The following is a 22,293-nucleotide window of genomic DNA, read 5'->3' as shown; positions in this document are numbered from 1 at the left end:
TCGTTTTCTCCTTCATCTCTATAGATTCTGTTACCTCAATACTGGTTTAATTATTTTCCTGGGTATGGCCTCTTGCTACTCATCCTTAAAGCATCATGGTTTTATTCCCAAGGGCAGAAAACCTTTCCTTTACTGAAATCTGGCAAGTCACTTTCAAAAGGATGCAATTTTTCTGAGTCTACAAACCTGATTTATTGGTTAATCCCCACAGAGGATGTAGAAAGTGTCGTGTTATACGTTCTATGAGTTTTTTGTCTAGACAGAGTATTAGAATAGGGTTATAAAGATACTCAGGAACATCTGCAATTTTTAAATGCAAGAGGACTGTATTACTAAGTACCTTCTTAGCTGCCAGTTGCTTTTCACTGAATACTTAACGTCTTTTAAATAAATCCAAATTGCTGAAGTCCCTTTAGGACATACCTCAGGAGAGAACAAAACATCTTATTGTCATCGTGTTGGGTGTATTCTTGATCTTTTCCAAACCATTGATGTGAACAGGAAGTTCTGAAGAGGCTCTGCTCAAGGTGACAATCCTCATTCTGTGTTTGATGGGAAACACTTTGTACTGATGCCGTATGGCCTAAAAGACTCTTCTGTCCCTCAGTCACCTCCACTCACACTTCTGGCTCAAAGCTGTTTCCGAGGTTTCCCCTTTTCTTTCCCCTTTCCTGTACCCCCTGTTGTCCCCTATGAGAGCTCTGTTGTCCCCTATGAGAGCTCTGTTGTCCCCTATGAGAGCTCTGACCGCTTCACTTGAAGTGACCTGACCCCTGGCTGAGTCAAATGGTTGGTAAGAATCATGAGTCAGAGGAGAAAAATATCAATCAAACCTGAAGAAGTTTAGGGACTTCTGACATCAGGTCCACTCTCACTGAGCTGACAAAGTTAAAGCTGAATATGTCATTTCCCTATAACAGTCCAGTTCATTTGCTTTATCAAAAGTTCAGCTGCCAGAGACCTCAGGTATTTTTGGGTTAAACTTGTGAAACCAGTACTTCTTTGTGAGCATTGTGTTGCTGAGAATTGTGTTTAAACTATGCCATAAGGGACAAATTCTTGTCCAGCATATTGCCAGACTGAGGATTTTCCGTTAGACTGGGATCATCCTGCTAACCTTCACTGGTTTCAAGGGGAAACAAGCTCACTTTAAATTGCAGCAGTAATTAAATCTGCATGCCTATTTGACCAGTTTGATATTTAATTAAAGCAGAAGTATTATGATGGGGTAGTTGAGATAAATGACAGTCAACATTTGCAACACTGCCATGATCTGATTTTTCTTCTTTTTCTTTTCTTTTTAGGTTTTAAAAATGTTTCTTAGTACAGTATGTGGGCATGCATGGAGAAATCCTTAGGAAATATGCACTAGCCTTGAATGTTCCTAGCAAGTATTTTCCAAATTTTGAATAAAAGCACAGAAGACTTCCACCAGATGAAAGATGCAGAATACATAAAACCTTCAAGAATTTTATACCAAACCACTCATTGTATTTTTTTTGTGTATATATCTGTGTAATACTATTGCTACCCATTAGCAGAATGAAGAAAAAAAATTCTTCGGTTAAGAAAATTTTTGGCTTGTTTACAAAGAGCTTTGCAACTTAGTGTGATTAGAAGTATTTACCTATAGTCAGTCTATGAAAGCATGCAATTGAATGTATGTTTTGCTTCACTTTTTAAATTAGACATGGTAAACAAGTTGGGATTTTTCCCCATTGAGTTACAAATTATCTATAAAACAGAAATCATTGCTTTCTGACAGTGTACCAGTCTAGCTTGTTTAGAACCTCCTAGTTAATAATACACATGTGGCTCACAGGTTCAACAACTCTTAGACTACTGAGACAGAACAAACACTGTATTCATTTGCTTTACTGGTAAGGGATCACTAATCATAGGTCTTTGACACTTAACTGAAAGTGCTTTTTTGGCATTCTTGGACTCTTGACTTTCAATGCTTTTTCTTTTTAATTACCTCTTTAATTACTCCCCACCTACCCTGGGAACTCACTATTAGCTCTTCACTGAGGAGTTTAAAAATTAGGAATTTCTCTTGTCTATTAAGTTTCCACCTTTCTTGTAACAGCTACTCTGATCATTATGATGTACACTTCCTCCTGACTTGATGTAAGTCCCTTTCTGTCTCTGTAGATGTGGTCCAGGACAGCTTTAACCCTGTGCCCTGTTGTATACCTTTGTATTGCTCAAGCCTTTGGCACTATTATCACATGCTCTAATAAGCAGTTTCCAGCACAGGTGATGGGATTAAGTGTCTGGGATCTGATTTTTCTTGCAACAAGATTTTGAAACATTCTCGACATATTCCAGATGTGGTTGCTCTCACCAGTCTTTTGGAAGCTCTCATTTATTGATGTTGTACCATATCTGAGGTGTTCCTCTTCAGCCTTTTGCTTTTTGAGAACACCAGTCTTCACTCTAGATAACTGGAAGAAAAGCTAGCTAATGGTAACCATTCCCTTCCTGGCAGGATAGCCTGCCCTATGATCTTTGTGATAAATTTATCGTGGACAGATCTTTTGCCCTGTTGGATCAATGGAAATTTTTGCAGAATAGCAGAATTGATAAACTTGGTTTATTCCGTTTATGTAGTGATGTCTTGCTCATGGGGTGGTTGGTAAAAGCTTTTGAGAAGAACTTGCTTTCTGAAGGAGTCAACCTATAAACTGTCCACCTTGCGTTGTTGCAGCTCACTCTCTCTGGTTCTTGTAGTGAAGCCTTGGAAAATCATAAGATGAAATTTACCCATTGAGTTACATAAGTGGCTTATAGACACTGTGGAAGAGTAAAGAACAAGTATTCTGTTTGCAAACTTCTCTTGTCCTTCTGAAAATTTACTAGTTGATTAGACATTTTCAAGATTTCTTCAGAAATGAAAAAACTTTAATTAAATTAAACCCAGTAAGATTGAAGCTTCAGAGTTAAGCTAGAAAAGGTGTTTGAAATACAGATGAATTTACTTTGTTGTTGTTTTGGTTTAAACAGTAAGGAATTATTTTAATGGGTCAAAAAGGTAATATTTAAATATCTAATATCTAAAAGCTAATATTTAAATGCCATTATTATAAGGCACTAAGTACATGGGTTTAAATGAAAGTAACCTTAATAGTTGATCGATTTACACGGAGGTATGTGGTGTGGGCCTCTGAAATGTCCTCCGGTTTGCCAAGAGATGTTACTGGTCCTGTTCGAGTACCAGTTGTGTTCTGGAAATTGCTGGTGCCCCCATCCAGGGCTTCTGCATTTTGCATTTGCTGTCACAGGATGGAATTTAGATGCCTTTTAGTAGACAGCAAGATTTTACATTGCACAGTGTCCTTCTTAAAAAGTATATCCCAAAGCAGCAAAACACCATGTGTACGATTGAAATGTATTACCCTAGCAAATGATGAGATTCTGTTTAATGCTTTCTTACAGTTTTAGAAGACTTTTTGACCTGCTGATTTAAAAGTTTGCCATGCACAGCATGTACTCCTGGGCAATTATTTTTCTAGGCCAAGTCAAAATTTGGCTTTCCTATTTGATTCTCCCTCTTCCCCCACTTCTCAAGAAGAAAGGTTTGTTCCTTTTTGAAAATTCCATTAGAGAACTGGACATCCGAAATGGGTTATTCACCCTTGAAATATTAGGCATAACGTTTGGACCACAGTTCAAAGAAAATTCCAGGTTTCAGCTTGATCTAACTAACTGTGGCACTGATGGAGTAGCTTGTGTCTCGGGGGATGACATGCTAATGTACTGCATGAGATGCCAAGTGGCAGCAGGCAGGTTGAATATTCTTTGAAGAGTGTACAACTAACAAGCGTATAGTAAATATGTATTAGAGCAACACTCTCTTATTTTAAATTACAACATTTACAGTACTTCTCTGTGCTACCTTACTAGTACTCTATGCTACATTACTAAAAGCAATTAAAAGAACATTTTGGTGTATGGCATCATCTGAAGTAAAAGCACCATGCTTACAAGAATGACTTGGTTTGAAAAATTTTAATTTTCAATTAAGCTTGAAAGGACAAAGTGCAAAATTAACTAACTTGCAATTAATTTCAGTAGTAATTATGTAAAAAATTCCAGGCATATAGAAGATGAGAAGCGTGGCATAATTAGTTGTGGAGTTTTTTCTGCTGTAATTATAGTGATGAATATGCATGAGTCTGTTTGGGGAAGGGAAGCACAGCAAGCAATTGTATTTAATTAAACTTTTAGCTGGCTTAGTTATGGAGTCTGTTCTTTGTTTTAATCCTCTCAAAACTGCTGTGAAACTCCCAAAGCAGGGTAGTTACACCCCAGAGTGTGAAAATGACTTTATAGGATCTGTTTTTCCTATGTAGATGTCTCCCAGGTCATCCGTCACTTCCTGAGTTGTAGGTCACCATTATGTTCCAAGTTTCCAGCTCTTGCAACTTCTGTGAAAAGCCCTGTCAAAGCAAATTGCACCTTTTATTGTTTGTGTATTTAAAATGTTCAAAGAGAAAGATGTAGAGTTGCGCAGGTGAGCATAAGGTGGAGCAATCATCTTGATCTTCAACAGCATGAGCCAAGAGTGACTGCTGTACACAGTGATGCTAAGATCAGAGTCAGGCCCTTAGCTTCCAGAGCTCTTTTTTTATGGGGTCCTTATCTATAGAAACAGAAATTAGCTGAAAAATTAAGGAAAAATGGTTTGTAAAGGGAGCAAGGAGTCATGAGGAGAGAGCGTATGTGATTTGTTTTGGGGTTTTATTCACTATTTTCCAGATATTTGTTATGTTCCACTTAGTCTAGAATCCAGTGTGACTTTGGGTTTTTTTTTAGTTTTCTTTCCTAATTTGTGTTTAGGCCAGTTTTTAAGCTGATACATAGGCATGTTAAATCAGTCTCCATCTTGAATGTATGGACACTGTAGATGGCTTGTTAAAATACCACAGAGTGCTGGGGAGGACAGTACTGTGTTGCTTAAGGATAATTAAGTGCACCTTAAGAATAAAGCAATAAAGCTACCTCCTTTATGACGGTAAAGAAAAACTAAATAATCCATTAAAGTGTATGTGCAGAGAGCAGGGTATGGCTGATGGAAGCTGAGAACTCCCATTTCTGACCCTGGCTGACAACTTTTGGGTCTGCAGCATTAGGTGGATCATTTTATTAATTTAAGCTTTGCTTTTTAGGTAAGGAATACATTTACCTATCTTGTTAGATTACTGTAACATTCCTGTGATTTGTCTGTAAATACTTGAAGGCAGACTACTATAAAAGAAATAGTTATTTTGGTATAGTTAGTTATTTGCATCTGTACTATAAAGGAGTAGTAGTAAATGTTTTTGTTTCTTCCTGTTTGAAATTAGGTAAACTCTTAACCTATTTTGTTTTAACAATGATTTTTAAAATTGCTGCAGATTCTCTTCTGTGTTTGTGTATGGAAACTTGTCTCAGCTATTACAAAAGATGCTCCCTAGAAGCTTTTCCCACATGGTGTGGTTATTCCCCAGCACATATTCTATACATTCACTCAGCTTTGGTTTGAATATAGTCACAAAACATCATTTCATTATTTTCTCTTCTTTCTGTGACGTGTATCATTAAATTTGTCCTGCATCTATTCCCTTTTACCCTTGTTGCCTTTAGTTCTGGTCTGCCCAACAATCTAAAAATGAGTCACTGACCTTAATTTTTATAACCCATGGCTACTCTAAATACTTCAATCATGTCTCTCCTTAATCATCTTTTCTCAAGACTAAAGAAATCCTACTTTTTTCTGTCTAGATATTTAAGCCCTGTTTCCCCATTCATCATCTTTGTTTCTCATGCTGTACTCACCAACCTAATTCTGTCTGTCTTCAAATAAGCTGGCCAAAATAGGGTGCCAGTGTTCCAAACATGGTTTCATTGGGGTTTTGTAGAATTGTGCAACAATATGTTTAATATCCTTTGGTTGTGATAAGCCATTTTTCTATTAACCTTCTTTACGACTGCTATGAATTAGACTAAGATTCTGTCAATCAAGGTTCATTTTCATGTGACATATTAGCTAATTCAGTGCCTTTTAAGCTATGCTTAGCTTTACTAATCATTATTATTTGCCTCCAGTCTTTCCATGCAGAATGTGAACTCTAAGTATGCTACCAAAAATCTCTTCATTTGTCCTTGCATACAGTAATTATCTTGCCATAGTGATTATTAGTTACGATTCTTGCCTCTTAATACAAATTTTAACATACATTTTTCTTTCTTGCATTGTACACATGCTTTTCATATCAAGAATTGCACAATTCAATATAGCTAGTTCAGTTGGTCAGCCAGGGTCAAAGGGAAAATAAATGTTTCCACAGTCTCTGTGGAAACAAAAAGGAAGACTACATCTTCAGCAAGAATAAAATCTGGCACTCTCACATTCATAAGGCTACATTTTTCAGTGTTGAATAAACAACCTTTCAAGTGCAGCGATTTTCTTCGTACTGTAATTAAAGATATTTTTTGCTTAATTTATTTATATGAAAACTTGCTGAAGTGAGACCAAAATTTTTATAATGCATATTTCAAAAAGAGGAATGAAGGTTTTGGATAAAGTCCCAGGTACTATAATATCTTGATTTACTGTTTGAAATGTTATGCTGAGTCCATGTACAAGAGAAAGCTATCCAAGTTTCCTCTACATATTAAAGGAGGAGATGAGCTCCTTCTTCCTTTGTGAATGCATGGTTAGCTTCTAAGGCTTGCAGAATTTATAGATTTGTCAATGAAGTATGAACTTCTACTGAACTTGGCAGTAGGGTGGGATCACACAAGTGAGACAAAATTCTTTACAAGAGAAAACACCTCATTGTTAGAGGGTGTTTTTGTTCTTTTTTTCTCTTTATCTGAAGTAAGACGTGGTGAAACTAATGTGGGTTTGTCAGCTTGCTTGGAGAAATAACCCAAATTTGGGGTTTATGGGGTGTTTTGGGTTATTTGATTGGCATGGCTGGAGGTTTTGTTAAATTTTTTTTTTGACTATAGGCCAGCATATACATTCAGGATGATCGGAGGTCTCAAGGTGCCTCCAAAGAGGCATCCAGACTGTTGTTAGCTTGAGGCGATCTATTGCAGTGCTTCATTATCCTTGCCACTTAGCAAACTGCATATGATGCCAGAGCTACACACCTGGCTTAGGAAGTTGCTAGTAAGGTGTTGTGGTGGTTTGCCTTTGAGGGTAAATGGTTCAGATCCAAGCTGACTTGTAGTTACTTAAAATTTGTAGGATTTTTTTAAATTCTGCAGGAGAACTTTGGGAAACTCTCCTGAGGACATAAAGGGACATTGTCCCTACAATAAAACCATCAGAGCAGTCAGGGTAACTGGAAGTCTAAAGGCACAGAGGCATGTGGTGCTACTACTGTTCACTCACAGGCAGAGGTAGCAGGTCTAATCAATTACATCTATGAAATAAAGCTGTGATCTCTCATTTTGTGATTCACTTAGTCATTTGGGACACCTTCCTGCAGCTTTTGAAAGCACTGAGTTTATATTGTTAGTCGGAGCTGGCATTGTTTTGATTCCCTTTCTTTTCAAACTTCTGTATTTGAAAATATTAAAAGCTTCCTTGCAATCTTTTCTTCTGCCTAAACAACCCCGATTGTTACAACCTTTCTTGGTAGTTAATGTCTTATGGACATCTGATAAGTCTTGTTGTTCTCCAGCGAGCTCTGATTCATCTTTGGTTTTTCTTTAAGTGTGATATCCTAAGCTGGATATATACTTCAGCAGACACCTTGCTAAGGCTGGGTACTATTTGGGTTGCATTTTTCACTGCCAGTTAACACCCTGTTCTCTGCTGACACCTGACTACATGTGATCCTGACCATCTCTGCTATCTTCTGATCATTTTGAATTTTAATCTTGTCTAGCAGGGTGTTTGTGTTGGATAACAGCAAGCTGAATAAGGATATTCTCTCTACTTTGTCATTCAGGTAGTTCTCGAATAGTATCGGATTCAGAGCAAAGCCCTTTGGGCCCCCCTGTAAAGCTTTCGATTTTGTAATGAACCACTGCCAGCCACAGCCTTTGAATGGTTCCCTCACACTCCCTATTTTCAGTGTCATACCTTCTGATCAGGTGAGATTTTCAGCAGAGGATGAAAAGCACAAGTTTGTCTTCTTCCAGGTGTTACTGCCTTCCGGATACTCATCGGTGTCCCGTTCGTGTACAGTAGCTTTCAAATGTAGGTTTTTTCCTTTTTTTCTTCTCTGCTTCACTTGCTTCTCTCTCTTTTTTTTTTTTTTTTTTTCTTTACTTGCTTCTCTTTTTGTCTTTTTTCTTCGCCCTCTCTCTCTGGCATTTGATAGTCTGTGTCTTATGTTCATGAAGGCAGAAAAGAGCTATGCAATAGCTACTTTCACAACCAATTGTCACCTTTGCTGCAGTGTTTTATGCTTTATTTCTTTTTTTGTAATATTAAAGGAAAGATTTAGAGTTTGATTTGCAACCAAGTATGTTTAAGACCTTCCTGAAGGTGTAACCTGAACATAGTGAAGCTACTGGGGCCACTGTTTGGCAAGATTTGCTTGCTGTTTACAGAGCTTGTAGCTAGAAGGAAACATTAGTTAGTATGTCAAACAATTGTAATTCAAAGTCAGGATAACTTTAAGAAGCAAAGCATCTCATGATGTAACTTCACGCAGGTGCTTTCTCTGGTGGAACCAAGAACTGAGCCCCATCTTGGTTTGAACTGCGTATCTCCCCAGATCCCCTCAGTTGTTGTGATCTTGCTTTCATCTCTGATCTCCTTTTGTTTCCTAGAGGCAGATAGGGCAGCCTGCAGGTCTTTTGCTAGAATGGATTTGCCTCCCATTTCTTCTATTGCATCCTAGAAGCAGTCAGTGAAGGGACGTTGGGTAGGAATGAATGGATAATGCGAACTGTGACCCTAGAAAAGGTCTTACATGACCTAGCAGGCCTTGCCTGTCTCTGCTTCCGTTTTGATTATTTTTTATCTTTTTATATTTTATTATGATACTCAGGATCACACCCTGCTAATGGTTTCTAAATTGTTAGGATGCTGTCTTGAACAAGTGAAGCTATATAGACTGTGTATCTGACAATATCTCTTCCTGTTCACAATTCTAGAAAAAAATAGAATTGATAATAGTAATGTATAAGACAGGGCATGGACTTTGTACTAACACTTTTTCAAAAAGCAGAGCCACTAAAATACAGTCCTTGAATGATGAGACTAAATTAAAAAGCTGATTAAAAACTTACCTTAAAGTATATCTAAATCACACTTAAGCAGTATTCCTTGCCAAGTATAGCTGACTCTGCAGGCTCTGTAAGCCCTGCACTACATTTCTGCTTATTATCCTTCTTATGCACCAACTGTCTGTACCACTAATGTGACATCTAAGCAAAAGTTAACGTGTACATTCTAGCTCAATAGTATGTGTCTCTTCTTACCAACCTCCAGAATAAATGCTGTAAAAATGTAATTCATCTGTCTGTCCTGTACAGCATCCCACGTTCAGCTTTTTCCAGACATTCTATTGAAATAACATGCATTTTTGCAGTCATGTAGATCACCCAAGATAAATCAGTAAGTTTTACAATGTGGTGTAATTTTGTTTCACAGTTGATAGATGATAAAAACAAACATTGCATCCACTGATTTTCATTTTAATTAGTTTACTTTCATTTTGAGTTGTTGTTTGGGGTTTTTTTCCCCTAGATATTCAAATGATTGCAAGCAATGTTAGCAGGGCATGTCATGGAAACTTGGATTCTAAACTCTTAGGGTCAGACTGGAATAGGAAATGCAAAGCCACCCATGGCCTTTGACCAATCTATTTGCCTTCCTTTTGACTTGAAACTTCTTAAGACTTTCAAAATTAATCAAGGTAGAGCATGCTTCTGTGCTAGCAGGGAGCTGATGCAATGTCCAGGCTTTTACCTACCTCAGAGCTCTGTTATTCCAATTAACCTTTGCAGAAGACAGGATGGTGCACTTGCATATACATTTGGCAGTGTTCCCAAGGGTATTTGGTAGAAAATATACTTATTATGCCGTTAGTTAAAGAAGTGAAGATAAAGCTGATGTTGGAGACTGGGAGTCCGCTTTGGTCTTGCTGGTTGAATTTCACAGTTCTGTTAACCTTTCCATTAAAACATTATTTTGTTCTAACTTTCAAGACTATGCAACACTACTCATTAATTGTACAGAATGGATTACACAGAAATCGGAAACCCAAAATCTGGACTTTTTGTGCAGCTGGGGAATATTGTTTGTGAATTGAACAATGTGAAACTGGCATATCTCTTTGGAGATTAAAGGGAAAAATCAATTGCTGTTATCTCCAGTTTAGCATCAGTGCAAGCATTGGGGCTAGAGCCTGGGATGCTGCTCGTTGTCAAAGGTCTTGGCAAGAGCGGCAAGAGCACCAAGAGCACACTTATGCTATGAAGACAGTACAGTTTTCTTTCTTTGAAGCATATTCTTGCTTTGTTATATAAGCTTGGTCCACCAAAAAGCCTTTTAGTGGTCCTGCTATTTGAGATTTTTGTTCCATAGAACAGGTTTAATTTAGTGACTGGGAGAAAGGCAATAGTAGTAGAAGCCCCTAGAGTTTTCAGTGCATCAGGCTCTTGCTGAGTGACATCTTCCTGTCATAAAATATTGAGAAGTTTATAGTAACTAACTTCTTGGCAGTCTCCGTGATGGTGACACTCGATTTTCAAAGGAGAAAAAGGAGACAAACAGAAGTGACTCAACCCCTCTATTTAGAAATGAGGGCTTTATTGGGAGAAAGTTTATCCGTTTTATGTTCTGCCCCTGCTTTTGGCCATAGTTTCTGTACTGGCTGTGAATTAATCAAATGACACCGCTAGCCTTTTGGGCTATCACGTGTCCAGGAAGTGCTGCTTAGATCAATGTCGGAGTGATCCTGAATTGCATTTGAGTAACACTTTAATTTCCTCCTTAGCCTCCATCCAGCTGCCAAGCCTGGACCTATTGTTTCCATGTTTCATGGCAGATTTTGGCTTTGCAGCTTGTTACATTGCTGACAAGTTAATTTTAGATCTTTAGTTGCCATGGCTACTGCTAAGTATTTCTTAGTTTTCTACTTATTTGCTCAGTTTGCTGCTTACCCTTTTTCTTTTTTTTTTAATGTTTAAACTGCTATGTGTGAAGTGCATGCAATAATTATCCTACCTTGCAGAAGATAAAAAGGAGGGCATGTGAGAGGTGGGGCTCTTGATCTTCAGTCTGATGGCTCAGCTACTCTTTCAGCAGGTGCAAAGACTTGAAAGCATTGCTCTTATAACACATGGTCAGGATGAGGGGTTTAAGTCTGAGGAGGAAGGCACGGATAAGACACTTATTCTTATGCACTGAATGAGACATGCTGAGACTGCTGCTAATTCTGCTGACTAATACTGTCTTGAGGTTTATCTGTGTCTTGCTGGCTAGTTGTATAGGCTGGTAACTATATATAGTTCCAAGTCTTATGCTTAACTTTAAATTCTTTGGAACAATGGCCATCGCCTTGCTCGGAGCCTGTACAGTACATTATACAGAAAAATACTATTTTATTGCTAGAGCTCCAAGGTGCTGCACTAATACCAATAATGATTAAAAAAAAAATATGGATGGAGAACAAATTCTCCATATCAAGATGACCTCCTCTGTTTATGCAGGCAAGGTCATCAATGTCTTTTCAGTCATCTGAAAAAAAAGGCAAAGACAGAGCACCCAGTGGTATTTAGACTTCTTATTAATATTTGAAACATTTATGCTTTTGAGGACAATGTAGTTCTTGTCAGTACATAAGGGCTTGGGAGAACGTCCTGAGGGCCCAAGAACACCATTATCTAGTTTTCAGGTGGGAATAGCAAGGCAGGGAGTCAGGGAGAGGTGGAGAAAATGACACGATGGGCAACTTCAAGAGCTGGGAATAGAGCCACCCTCTGCTCCAACTTATTAGCTCAAGGGCTATGCTGGCTGCTGTGTTTCTGGTCCATGGGTATTAGGGACACATGATTAGTACAGGGTGAAACACAGAATAACCTGGTGCCATTTCAAGCCAGGACATCTGTGCAGGTCAGCGTTGTCTGGATGTGGAGCCATTGCTGTTGTAGATGTTCCTGAAAGAAGCTTGGAGTTTCATCCTGCTGCTTTCCCTGAAGTCTTACCCTTTTACCAAGTACCTGGTAAGCAAAGATATAATCATACTGTATTACTTGGGCCAGTTCCCATAGATAACGTCTGTTTAGAATGTGTAACACCTCTATTAACAAATCTCTTTTCTGTGCCTTAAATAGAGGAAGCCAAAGCAGGGTGGAAAACACACTTTGAATGCAGTTGATAAAAAATCCTTGTCTTGGATTGTCTAAGGAAAATATCAAGCTGCTTGGGGAGGGGAACAAATGGTAACTGAGCATGAAACCCCGTGAAGTCAAGGTACTGTGCTGTCTGGGCTAGGTCTTGTTTGTAGCTTGTAGAAGGGCAGTAGGGAAAAACACCCCTAGAGCAAAGAATATTCTGAAAGTCCAGTGCAAAAAATCTACATAAGACTTGTTTTAGTGGGACATAAAATCATCAAGGATGAGAAATTTAAGAGGTTTTTGGAGACTTAGCTGGATGCCCTATGAACTCCTAGCACAAAAAGTAAATAATGTGCAGAGGCTCTGCCTGTCTGTATTTCATTTTTGTCGTCTTGAACCTTCCAAGCTGCAGCTCTGCTCTTTAACCAGTTGGAATTTAAATGTGTTGTTACAGTAGTGTCTTTGTTGGAGATAGACCGTGACTCATGCTCATTTAGGCTACAGATGTCTGCTCAGATGAAGTATTTCAAAAGCTTTTTCTCTGATGAACTCAAGCCAGGCTTGAGCAGAGGATTGCAAAAGATAAAATAATAGCTACTCATCCCTATGTCTGGCAGGCTTAATGCAGTTACTGTCAGATCCTTTTAAAAACTTTGAGGCAGCAAATTTGTTCACAGTCACTAAGATAGCCCTCTGAGCACAACCTGTTATGTTTCTGTATCAGTCGTTTCGTAAATTATTCACAAAGCTTTTTACATTCCAAAAATTTCTAATCTGTGAATTCAGCATTTCCCAGGTAATAAGGTTTAATAGGCATAAGTGGCATTGATAAACTGTTTATATGTGGTGTGATTGGAAAACATAGATCTTCTTAACGGGGGGGAGAAGGCACGAAAGAATAAATACTTCATGAATTTAAGATAAACTAGCTTGCCTGCTCACCTTTTTTGTGCATTTGCATTTAATAGCAGACAGAACTTTTTAAACCTGCCTGGCTAATATGTGTTTTTTTCTGGGAGATGACTGAATTATCAAGAACTTCAGTTTGGTGATTTCTGTGATGTGTAAACATTTGCTCAAATTTACTAAAGCAGAACTAAAGAGTTGTGGCTTTTTCTTTCTAAGGTAGTCATGCATGTCCAGCTACGATTTTTCAGGTCTTCTTATATCTTGCCTTCTCCCTATTACAATGTGCACAAAATGGATAGTGGTTCACTGGGCAGTCTCAGCTAGATAATCCGTCATTCCCTTCCACACCTCTGTACACTTACCTGGCTCTACAAAAAAACAGAACATTACCAAGGAATTACCAAAAAGTTACTCATTTCAACATGATCAGATATATACTAAGTCAAAGAAAAAACTTGATGTAAAAGTCTCTTGTATGCAAAACTGTCTCATATTTCTGCTACTTTTGTTATAGTTGTGCTATAGAGCAGTTTTCTTGCCAGAGCATTGTTTTAGAAGACCACTAAGGGCAGATCGTTTCTTTTGCTTGAATGGGAAGTGCCCTCTATAGGGCTACAAGCCAAGCAGTGCTGATCGCCTCAGGTAACTTACGTTACTTTCATCTTTTGCAGGTTTGGATTTACTGACTTTGCTAGAAAAGGGAGGTTGTATCCAGGTTGGTCTTTCTTGGTTTAAACTACATAGCAGAAGCTAAATGCCTCTGGATTTCACTTATGAGTGTGTTTTGCTAAGGGACCTTAAGATTGTGTTTTTTTGGCCCAGAAAACCTACCTATAAGGCAAGAATAAGGTTACTCTGGTGGTGGAAGAAGGCTGTGCTTCAATGACAGCTGAATCTTCCTAGGTAGAACTCTGTCTCAGAGATATGGCGCGTTCTGTGTCTGTTCCTGTAAACGTATAAAGACTGTGCATGTTTAGGGAGCTAGTATTTTTCCGTGGGGAGAGTGTCTCCATGCAAAGTACTCGGCACTGCCCAGGGTATAAGAGCACTTGTCAGATAAACTAGATTCTTTCCTCTTCACAGGGTATATCTGTAATCCTCAGTGCAGCTCCATGTTAGAGACACACAAGCTAGAACTGGTTGAACTGATGGAGATGCTAATTCAGATCCCAAAAATGATAGTGCTGTGTTGGACGGTTCAAAGACTGCAGTATTCAAAACAGCACCTTCATGGCTATTATTCTGGTTCCGAGATCTCTACGCAGACCTGTAGTCCCCAGTGTAGGCATGCCCTTAGATTGCTCTTGTTCTCAGAGATACAGTGAACAATGCAGTGGTAATACAAGTAACAAATCTAACAACCTGAAGGAATAGAAAGTTACTGGTAAATAAATTATGTTTCTTTAGCCACAGTAATCCCAAAGCTCCAAACCAGCATGCTAACTGCAAATTTACCCAAAATCTCTGCAAGATATGTGGATTGTTGTTGTATGAAAAGGATCATAAACCCAGATAAACCAGGTTTTGTTTCAGGCTATCCTAAAGCTGGTCATCAGATCCCATGTGTCTTCTGACAAAATATTTTTTTTTTCAGTGGTCTGGTTAATCTGTTTGGATTTACGGAGGCTTTTTGTGCAGGACCTAGAAGATGCTATCCTAAACAGATGTATAACCTTAAAAATTTTGGAAAGAAGTTGAACGTATAATTCACTTATCTCATTTTTCTTCCCTTTTAATAAGGTGGAAATTATGAAAGGACTCTGCTGCTGTAGAATGATCCCATGGTAACTAATTAGGTCTCATCAGGTCTGCAAAGGCATGCAGTTCTCAGTCTTATGCCAATGTGCTGTAACCAGTGAGCCAAGTTGAATGAAAGTCTTGTGGTATTTTCCTGGGATGTCATAATATGTTTACCTTCCTTGCACTGAAGAATTGCAGGTAGTGATATTCATCCATGGATCATTCCTTGCAAATAATCTTGTTGATGTTTGCATAAAAATGATCTGCTCGTCACTATACTCCCTACGCTGGCCCTTGTCTGTGATACGTAACATGAATTCATTTCTCAGCTGGTGAATTCAGGGACTGTATTAAAGAAGCCATGGCAATATGTCATGAACTGTAATTAAAATTACTAATGCATGTAAATTCCTTTCCTCCCCTCTGCTTTGATTTACATTCTTCATGCAGACTTTGTTCATTTTGCTGAGTGAGCCGGAGACCTAGTGTTGACTGGCAACAATGATTTCTGCTTTCTCTCCAGCACAGTTGCACAGGGAAATAAATTTAGTAAGGATCCTCACTGAGGTGTGACACTAGGTGTCAAGAAAACTGTCCCTTGCAGCTGGCCTGCAAAGCTCTCATCTGTGGTTGTAGTGGCATCATCAGTAAAACAGATCTATTTAAGAGTGGTAGTTTTCTTAGTCAGTAGCAGGACCAGTAATCGTGTTCTCTTAGTTCTGGTACAGTCTTTCTTTCCCATCTCATCCCTTCTTACTAAAATATCCATGATTTAAAATGGAAATGTTTAAAGGATTAGCCATTTTATGGTGTATAATCTTCCCTAACTAATGAATAAGTTATTTTTAATGATGCTGGAAAACGTGGTTTGGTGTTTAACCATGGAAGTGAACTAGGAAAATCAAGTATTGAGAGAAATACACAAAGCAGCTTCATGCAAACAGTGGATACTTGAGGAAAGCTCTTCTGTTATGCTGGACACAGTCCGTATGTATTTCATTACGTTGTTGCTAGAGAAATTTGTAAGTGGCTCAGCTACAATTCTGAGTGACTAAAAAGCAGTTTTAGTTGATAGGTGAAAGAAAGGAAAATGGTATGTTAAGATTTACTGTCTCAGCCTCCTGCAGTAGGAAATGAAGAATTTGGATGGATAGCCCTCTTGTAATTGTGTGGATTTTGGAGGTCAAGGGGTTGGGTTTGTTTTGTTTAGTTTTTACTCAGCCTCTCATTTTTCTTGAGGTAAATGAATGTCTTGTATCAGTATAGTATTTTTCTTTTTGAGGCTATAAGGAGTTACAGCCTGCACAGAAATAGAAATTCTCCCCCCAAAAAGATAACTGTACTCAAAGGCTGCCTGACCTTGTGAACAGGGGGCTGAAATGGACTTGGAGAAACATGGTTCTGTGGTGCTGGTCCTGGCCTCAAGTGCAGCAGAGTCGCATCGGTGTGTTTATGCCATTTTGCTTCTCTGAGCCTCTTTCCTCCTTTGCATTTTGTTGCCTTTTGTTATGTTTTCTCATAAGATTTGCATGCAATTCAAGATCCCTTCAGATGTCCAAAGTCATTATTCCATTAACATTTTGCTTATCTGGGCCTAGAGCCCAGGTGGGGATTCCTTGTTCTGTATCATGACTCTGAACAAATCCAACTGTAACTTCTCTTACAATTACAGAATCACAGAAGGGTCAGGGTTGGAAGGGACCTATGGAAATCTTCTAGTCCAACCCCCCTGCCAGAGCAGGGTCACCTACAGCAAGTTGCACAAGATGGCATCCAGGCGGGTTTTGAATGTCTCCAGAGTGGTAGACTCCACAACCTCTCTGGGCAGCCTGTTCCAGTGCTCTGCCACCCTCAAAGGAAAGAAGTCCCTCCCCATGTTTAGATGGAACTTCCTATGTTCAAGTTTGTGCCAGTTACCTCTTGTCCTATCACTGGGCACCACTGAAAAACAACTGTTCCCATCCCCCTGGCACCCTCCCTTTAAGTATAAGCATTGATAAGATTCCCCCCTCAGTTTTCTTTTCTCTAGACTAAAAAGACCCAAGTCCCTCAGCCTTTCCTTGTAAGAAAGATGTTCCAATCCCCTAATCATCTTTGTAGCCCTTTGCTGGATCCTGTCCAGCAGTTGCCTGTCGTTCTTGAACCAGGGAGCCCAGAACTGGACACAATACTCCACATGCGGCCTCACCAGGGCAGAGTAGAGGGGGAGGATGACCTCCCTTGACCTGCTGGCCACACTCTTCTTGATGCACCCCAAGATGCCATTGGCCTTCTTGGCCAACAGGGCACGCTGCTGGCTCATGGTCATCCTGTTGTCCACCAGGACTCCCAGGTCCCTTTCTGCAGAGCTGCTTTCCAGGAGGTCAGCTCCCAACCTGTATTGATGCATGGGGTTATTCCTCCCCAGATGCAGTACCCCACACTTGCCTTTGTTGAATTTGATTAGGTCTCTCTCTGCCCAACATCTCCATTACCAATTCTCGGTAACTTTGCTGATTCCTCAGTGCCTCTTGCAAATAAAACATATACTATATGCTATCTGAAGTACCTCTTCTGATCTGGTCTTCTTATCCCTTCTCATCATCCCCTTAATACTGCTACTTGAGGTCGTGCTTCTGCTCCCTGCCACTCACTTACCATTTCCAACCATTCCCTTCAGCATTTCCATCTCAAATTGAAGCTCACTTGTGTGATCTTTCATGGCATCAGCCCAGTTCATGTTTTTCTTTTCCTCATCTTGTTCTATCCAAACCTGGGGTTTTTTGTTTGGTTTGGGGCATTTGTTTTGTTTTGCTTTTACCGTTTACTTCTTTCACTTCACTCTTTGCTTTTAGACTTTCATATCGCTTACTGGTATCACATCTACCAGGCTTACATCGCTGTTTTTGCTGTTTGAACACACTTTCTTCTTTTCAATTTTTCCAGCAGAAGGTCTTCTGGTCACAAACATCCAGATAAACACCCTCTACTGAGCAGCTATCTGTATTTTCTCCCGTACTTATTTTGGACTGTTAAATCTGTGGAGCACAGGATGTAGCTGCTGCCTTTTTTGATAAAATCTATGTAAACTTTGACTGCACTGCAAGTTATCATTGAAAGTAAAGATTAGGCCTTTTACATCTCTGATTCTAGTGTGCTTTGCCAGATACAGCTGAGGTACTGTGCTTATGCCTCAGAACTGAGTGTCTCACATCTGGAAACAAAAAGTTATGACTGATAGGTAGGGATGGGAGAGAGAATCCCATGATAGTACACATGCTTCCTGCTACAGTGTGTATTTTTCTCAGTTTTTCTCTCCCTAGTAGTTTGTCTGCTGGCACTTATTGAGGGTGAGGATGGACTGAGTGATAATCGGCCAATCTCTGATTTGTGTGCACATGCTTTTAATAGGCTAATTTGCCACAATCTAAAGAAAAAAGGAAAACTTGCTTTTGTCACACAGTGCATAAATGGAAAACACAGCATATGTTAAGAGCAGTTTTATATTGAAACAAATCTCAGGCTTTATTTTCCTTTTGTCTTGCAGAAGCAGGCAGTGGCCAAGATTACGTGACCTCAGAAAATCAGCTGCTTTACTACCCTAGTATTACCTATGCTATCATTGGTAGCTCTGTCATTTTCGTACTCGTGGTGGCCTTTCTTGCCTTAGTCCTGCATCATCAAAGGAAACGCAACAATCTCATGACTCTGCCAGTGCATCGACTGCAGCACCCTGTCCTGCTGTCCCGGCTGGTGGTACTCGATCACCCGCACCACTGCAGTGTCACCTACAACGTCAACAATGGGATCCAGTATATGTCCAACCAGGCCTACCACAGGCCAGTGGACCTGGACTCTCCGCCATCCTATTCGGAGGCTGTGCTCGACCAAAGGTATGTACAGGACCTGATTCTGTGCTCACCAAAGTTTCATGCTACTGGTTGCAGCTGTGTTAATCTGTGCTTCTGCTTCCCATTTATCCTTACTACTGCTTTTGACAGAAGTACAGCATTGCAATTCTGTCACGTGCATAGGGCCAAATTTGAGCTCCTCCTGCATGTGAAAAATTCATGGTCCTCAGGTCCCCTTACTGTAACTGGTATTAGAGGGATTTAAGGCAAACTTAAGTCATGCTGTCTCAGCACGTGTTATTGGTAGTAGAGATTTTGAGGATGGCAGGAGAATGTAAAGCAATGTATCACTTGTCTAGCAATGATATCCTGTGCCAGTCTGGAATCAAAACATGAGCATTGAATGTGGAGTTTTGCCAAAACCCAACTAGGTTATAGGTCATACTGTTTTAAAAAAATTACTCTTATATATGTGGTAAGAGCTCTTCAATTCTTACATAAAGAAATTGTTCAGTCCCTTTGCTCTGCACTTCTTTCCCTTTACCTACAGAAGAAAAGAACAGGACTTTGAAGTGCTGTTCTTATTTTAAGTAGCTGAAAGTGCTTTGAAGTTTTGTGGGTGGGTGTGGTTTGGGTTATGATGTTTTTACAGTTATGACACTGGTTTTATTTGTAGATAATTAACCTTCATTTTAACCTCTGTCTGTAAGGTCTTTCCAAACAAAACTCCTAGACTGACATCCTCTGTACATAAAAAGGGCATGGTATAAACTTCAATGATACAGATTGTTCACTGTCACCCTGTTGGTATTTTTCAGTAGGAACTCTGGGATCTAAGAATGATAGTATGATCATTTACATTCCTATTCTCTGCTACATTTGGCAGCAGCTCCGTTGTCTTAATGTTGACATTCATAATAATGATATCTTTTCATTATTAAGGACAACTAAATGAGCAGCTGTCCAGCTTGTAATCATTTCTCACCTGGGCTGATACAAAATATCAGCAATTTCAGAGCTAATTGCTCCCAGGACCTGTTATCAATCTGCTAAACCCTTCAGTTCCTTTACTTGTTTACCATTAGAACCAAAAAACAGTTTTCCTGAGTCCAGTGCTCATCTTGTCTATACCTACTTAGCAGTTGCTCTGCAAGTGATATCATGACAGCAAAAGTTATTTGTCATGTGGAGAATTCAGTTCGGTATTTATTTGTAGACCATAAGACTCTAATCTCTGTCACGTAATGGAGGTTTCCTCAGAGCTTTCTTGTGTTCACATCATTATGTATAGGTGTTAATCCACTACTTACCTTATTTCTTTTAAAGCGCTTTCTCAGGTTGTGTAAATGTTATACAAGAAAAAGTCTTACCTCTTGCAGCTGTGTTTGAGGGTTAGCCAAGATTTGTTGGAAGTGCATACCCATGAAAATCAGTGTGGAGTGTTAAGCAGGATGCAATTAGCTATGTTGCATCTTGACCATAAGCCAGTGGTGTGGATGTTTTGGAATGACCTGAATAATGTAGGCAGATCTGTTTGAGATCTCCCGATAGGTGTCATCATGGAAAAGCTAAGAAATACTGTTTGTTTTTTTCATAATTGGAAAACTATGTACTTTCTTCCCTACCACCATTTTCAGTAACCTCTTACTATGTTGTGTACTTTACAGCAGACCACCTTGGTTTGACCTTCCTCCACCGCCTTACTGTTCTGAATCTGAATCCCCTAATCAGCCAGATCTTCCTCCTTACCGATCTCGGACGGGAAGCCTGGTAAGCACAGACACCCCCATGGTAGGAAGCCCTCTGGGCACAGACGACAGTTGGACAAGAGACATCCATGACAGCATGGATGGCCACAGAACTCTTCTCGAGAGGACAGCAGATCAAAGCAATTCTCTGGTTAACCACATTGCTGAAAGAGAAGTGTGACTGCTCCAGTATTTGGGATGGGCAGGAAGGCATTTACTTTTTCAAGTCTGTATGGGTTAATCTGCTGTGGCTAATAGGTTACAGGGTTACATGTGCCTGAATGATGACTTGATTTGAATTCACACTAAGTTGATATTTGAATTCAGCATTTTGGGCTCATCAGAGACAGAGCTATGAGAGTCATATCAGCTCTCCACAATATTTCTGCAAGCAAGTTCTGGTTCAGACTAGTAAGAGAAACATCAGTGCTGTGTCAAAGAACTGATGTGATGTATTTCTTGGACTATTTACTGTATATGAATGTATATATGTGCATGTGTAATATATACAGATGTTGCACACAAAAACTATGCCAGAAGGACTCTTGTTTTCAGACTGCCTGCCATCCTGTTGACTTGTGAGCTGTTTCTTCTTTACTGCCTGGTACCAACTGGTGGTCATTGAAGCACATGAGAGGCAGTCTTTCTGCTTGGAGGTCTGGTGCCCAATGCTAGCCCACTGGTAGTTCTCAAATTGCAGAAAATGTCCTACTTGACCCTTCTCTTCATGGACTGGAACATTCTCCCTGTGAATGCAATTTTCAAAGTTTAAGCTGGTGAAGATGCAACAACTCTCTAACTGAGCAAACAAGGGTTTTTTCCCAGATGCTAATATCTAGGCCTAATTTGCATGAGGTTTCTCAAGAACATCACAAACATCTGTCAAACTTCAAGGCTGAGTACGGAGGCACTGAAGCTTCTCAACAAATCAGCACAAGACTTCTTTTCAAGCATGGCAAAACAACGTTACTCCATGTGTTCCTTCTTTAAAAAAAAAAAAAAACACAACCAAACAATAAAATGAAAAAGCCCCAACCAAAATAAAACCAAACAGTTTCAGCTAAATCTTGAACACCAAAACTAACCTGAGGCAAACACCTACCAGAGAAAGATTGTTTTATTTGTAAAATAACTGAAAGCAGGTCATATAGTGAGAGGTGTTGGCCTTGTCAGCCCTGTCTACAGTGTGTATATGTACATGCATGAATACATGTTTAATACTGTGTGTATGTATGTAAGTAGTGTATTGCATAGGTTTAGTTGTACTGCACCAGAAGAACTCTAAAATATCCAAGTTTCACTTAAGACATTCTCATTGGTTTTTATGGACTTCCCCATTATGGCGTTATTTTCTGCAGAAAAACAGAATTATTTGTGTCTGTTGTGTCCGAACTCTTGGAATGGTCTCCTATGAAGTATGTTTCGGTGCACAGTGTTGAATCACCTGTGTGAAAGCATCTCAGAGGTCAAGGTATTCAGAGTGGCAAGAGGTAAGGTAAGCTGTGAATTTAAATGCCACTGCAGTGCTGTGCTTGTGCTCAGTATACAACGAAAACAATGCAGTGTCTTCCTCTTGTCCAGAGGGAAATTTGCGTTGAAAAATTATTTATATTTGTCTATCAGACACGTTTCCCACTCCTTCTTCCATGTAATGAACAGTGTCATTAAACAGACTTTGCTGTTTAATGGAAATGAAGGAAGCTAACTGCCCACACCTTCTGCTTTCTTCCTCCTGGTAACTTTTGTCCAAAGCTTATATGCTCAGAACCTAA

The 22,293-nt window shown here is 39.4% G+C and overlaps 1 protein-coding gene across 1 annotated transcript in view; it reads left to right on the top strand.

The window, feature by feature from the left end:
• LDLRAD3 (low density lipoprotein receptor class A domain containing 3) overlaps positions 1 to 20,702 on the top strand; it is a 186,312-nt gene extending 165,610 nt beyond the window's left edge. Inside the window, exons 5-6 of the mRNA XM_009895599.1 lie at positions 18,470 to 18,815; positions 20,441 to 20,702. Of these exons, the coding sequence (XP_009893901.1) occupies positions 18,470 to 18,815; positions 20,441 to 20,702 (608 nt within the window). The remainder of the gene's footprint in view (positions 1 to 18,469; positions 18,816 to 20,440) is intronic.
• The last annotated feature ends 1,591 nt before the right edge of the window (positions 20,703 to 22,293 follow it).

This window comes from Charadrius vociferus, unplaced genomic scaffold (genome assembly GCF_000708025.1).
Source record: "Charadrius vociferus isolate BGI_N301 unplaced genomic scaffold, ASM70802v2 scaffold71, whole genome shotgun sequence".
NCBI classification, from domain to species: domain Eukaryota; kingdom Metazoa; phylum Chordata; class Aves; order Charadriiformes; family Charadriidae; genus Charadrius; species Charadrius vociferus.
This window is presented reverse-complemented; position numbering and strand designations above follow the sequence as displayed.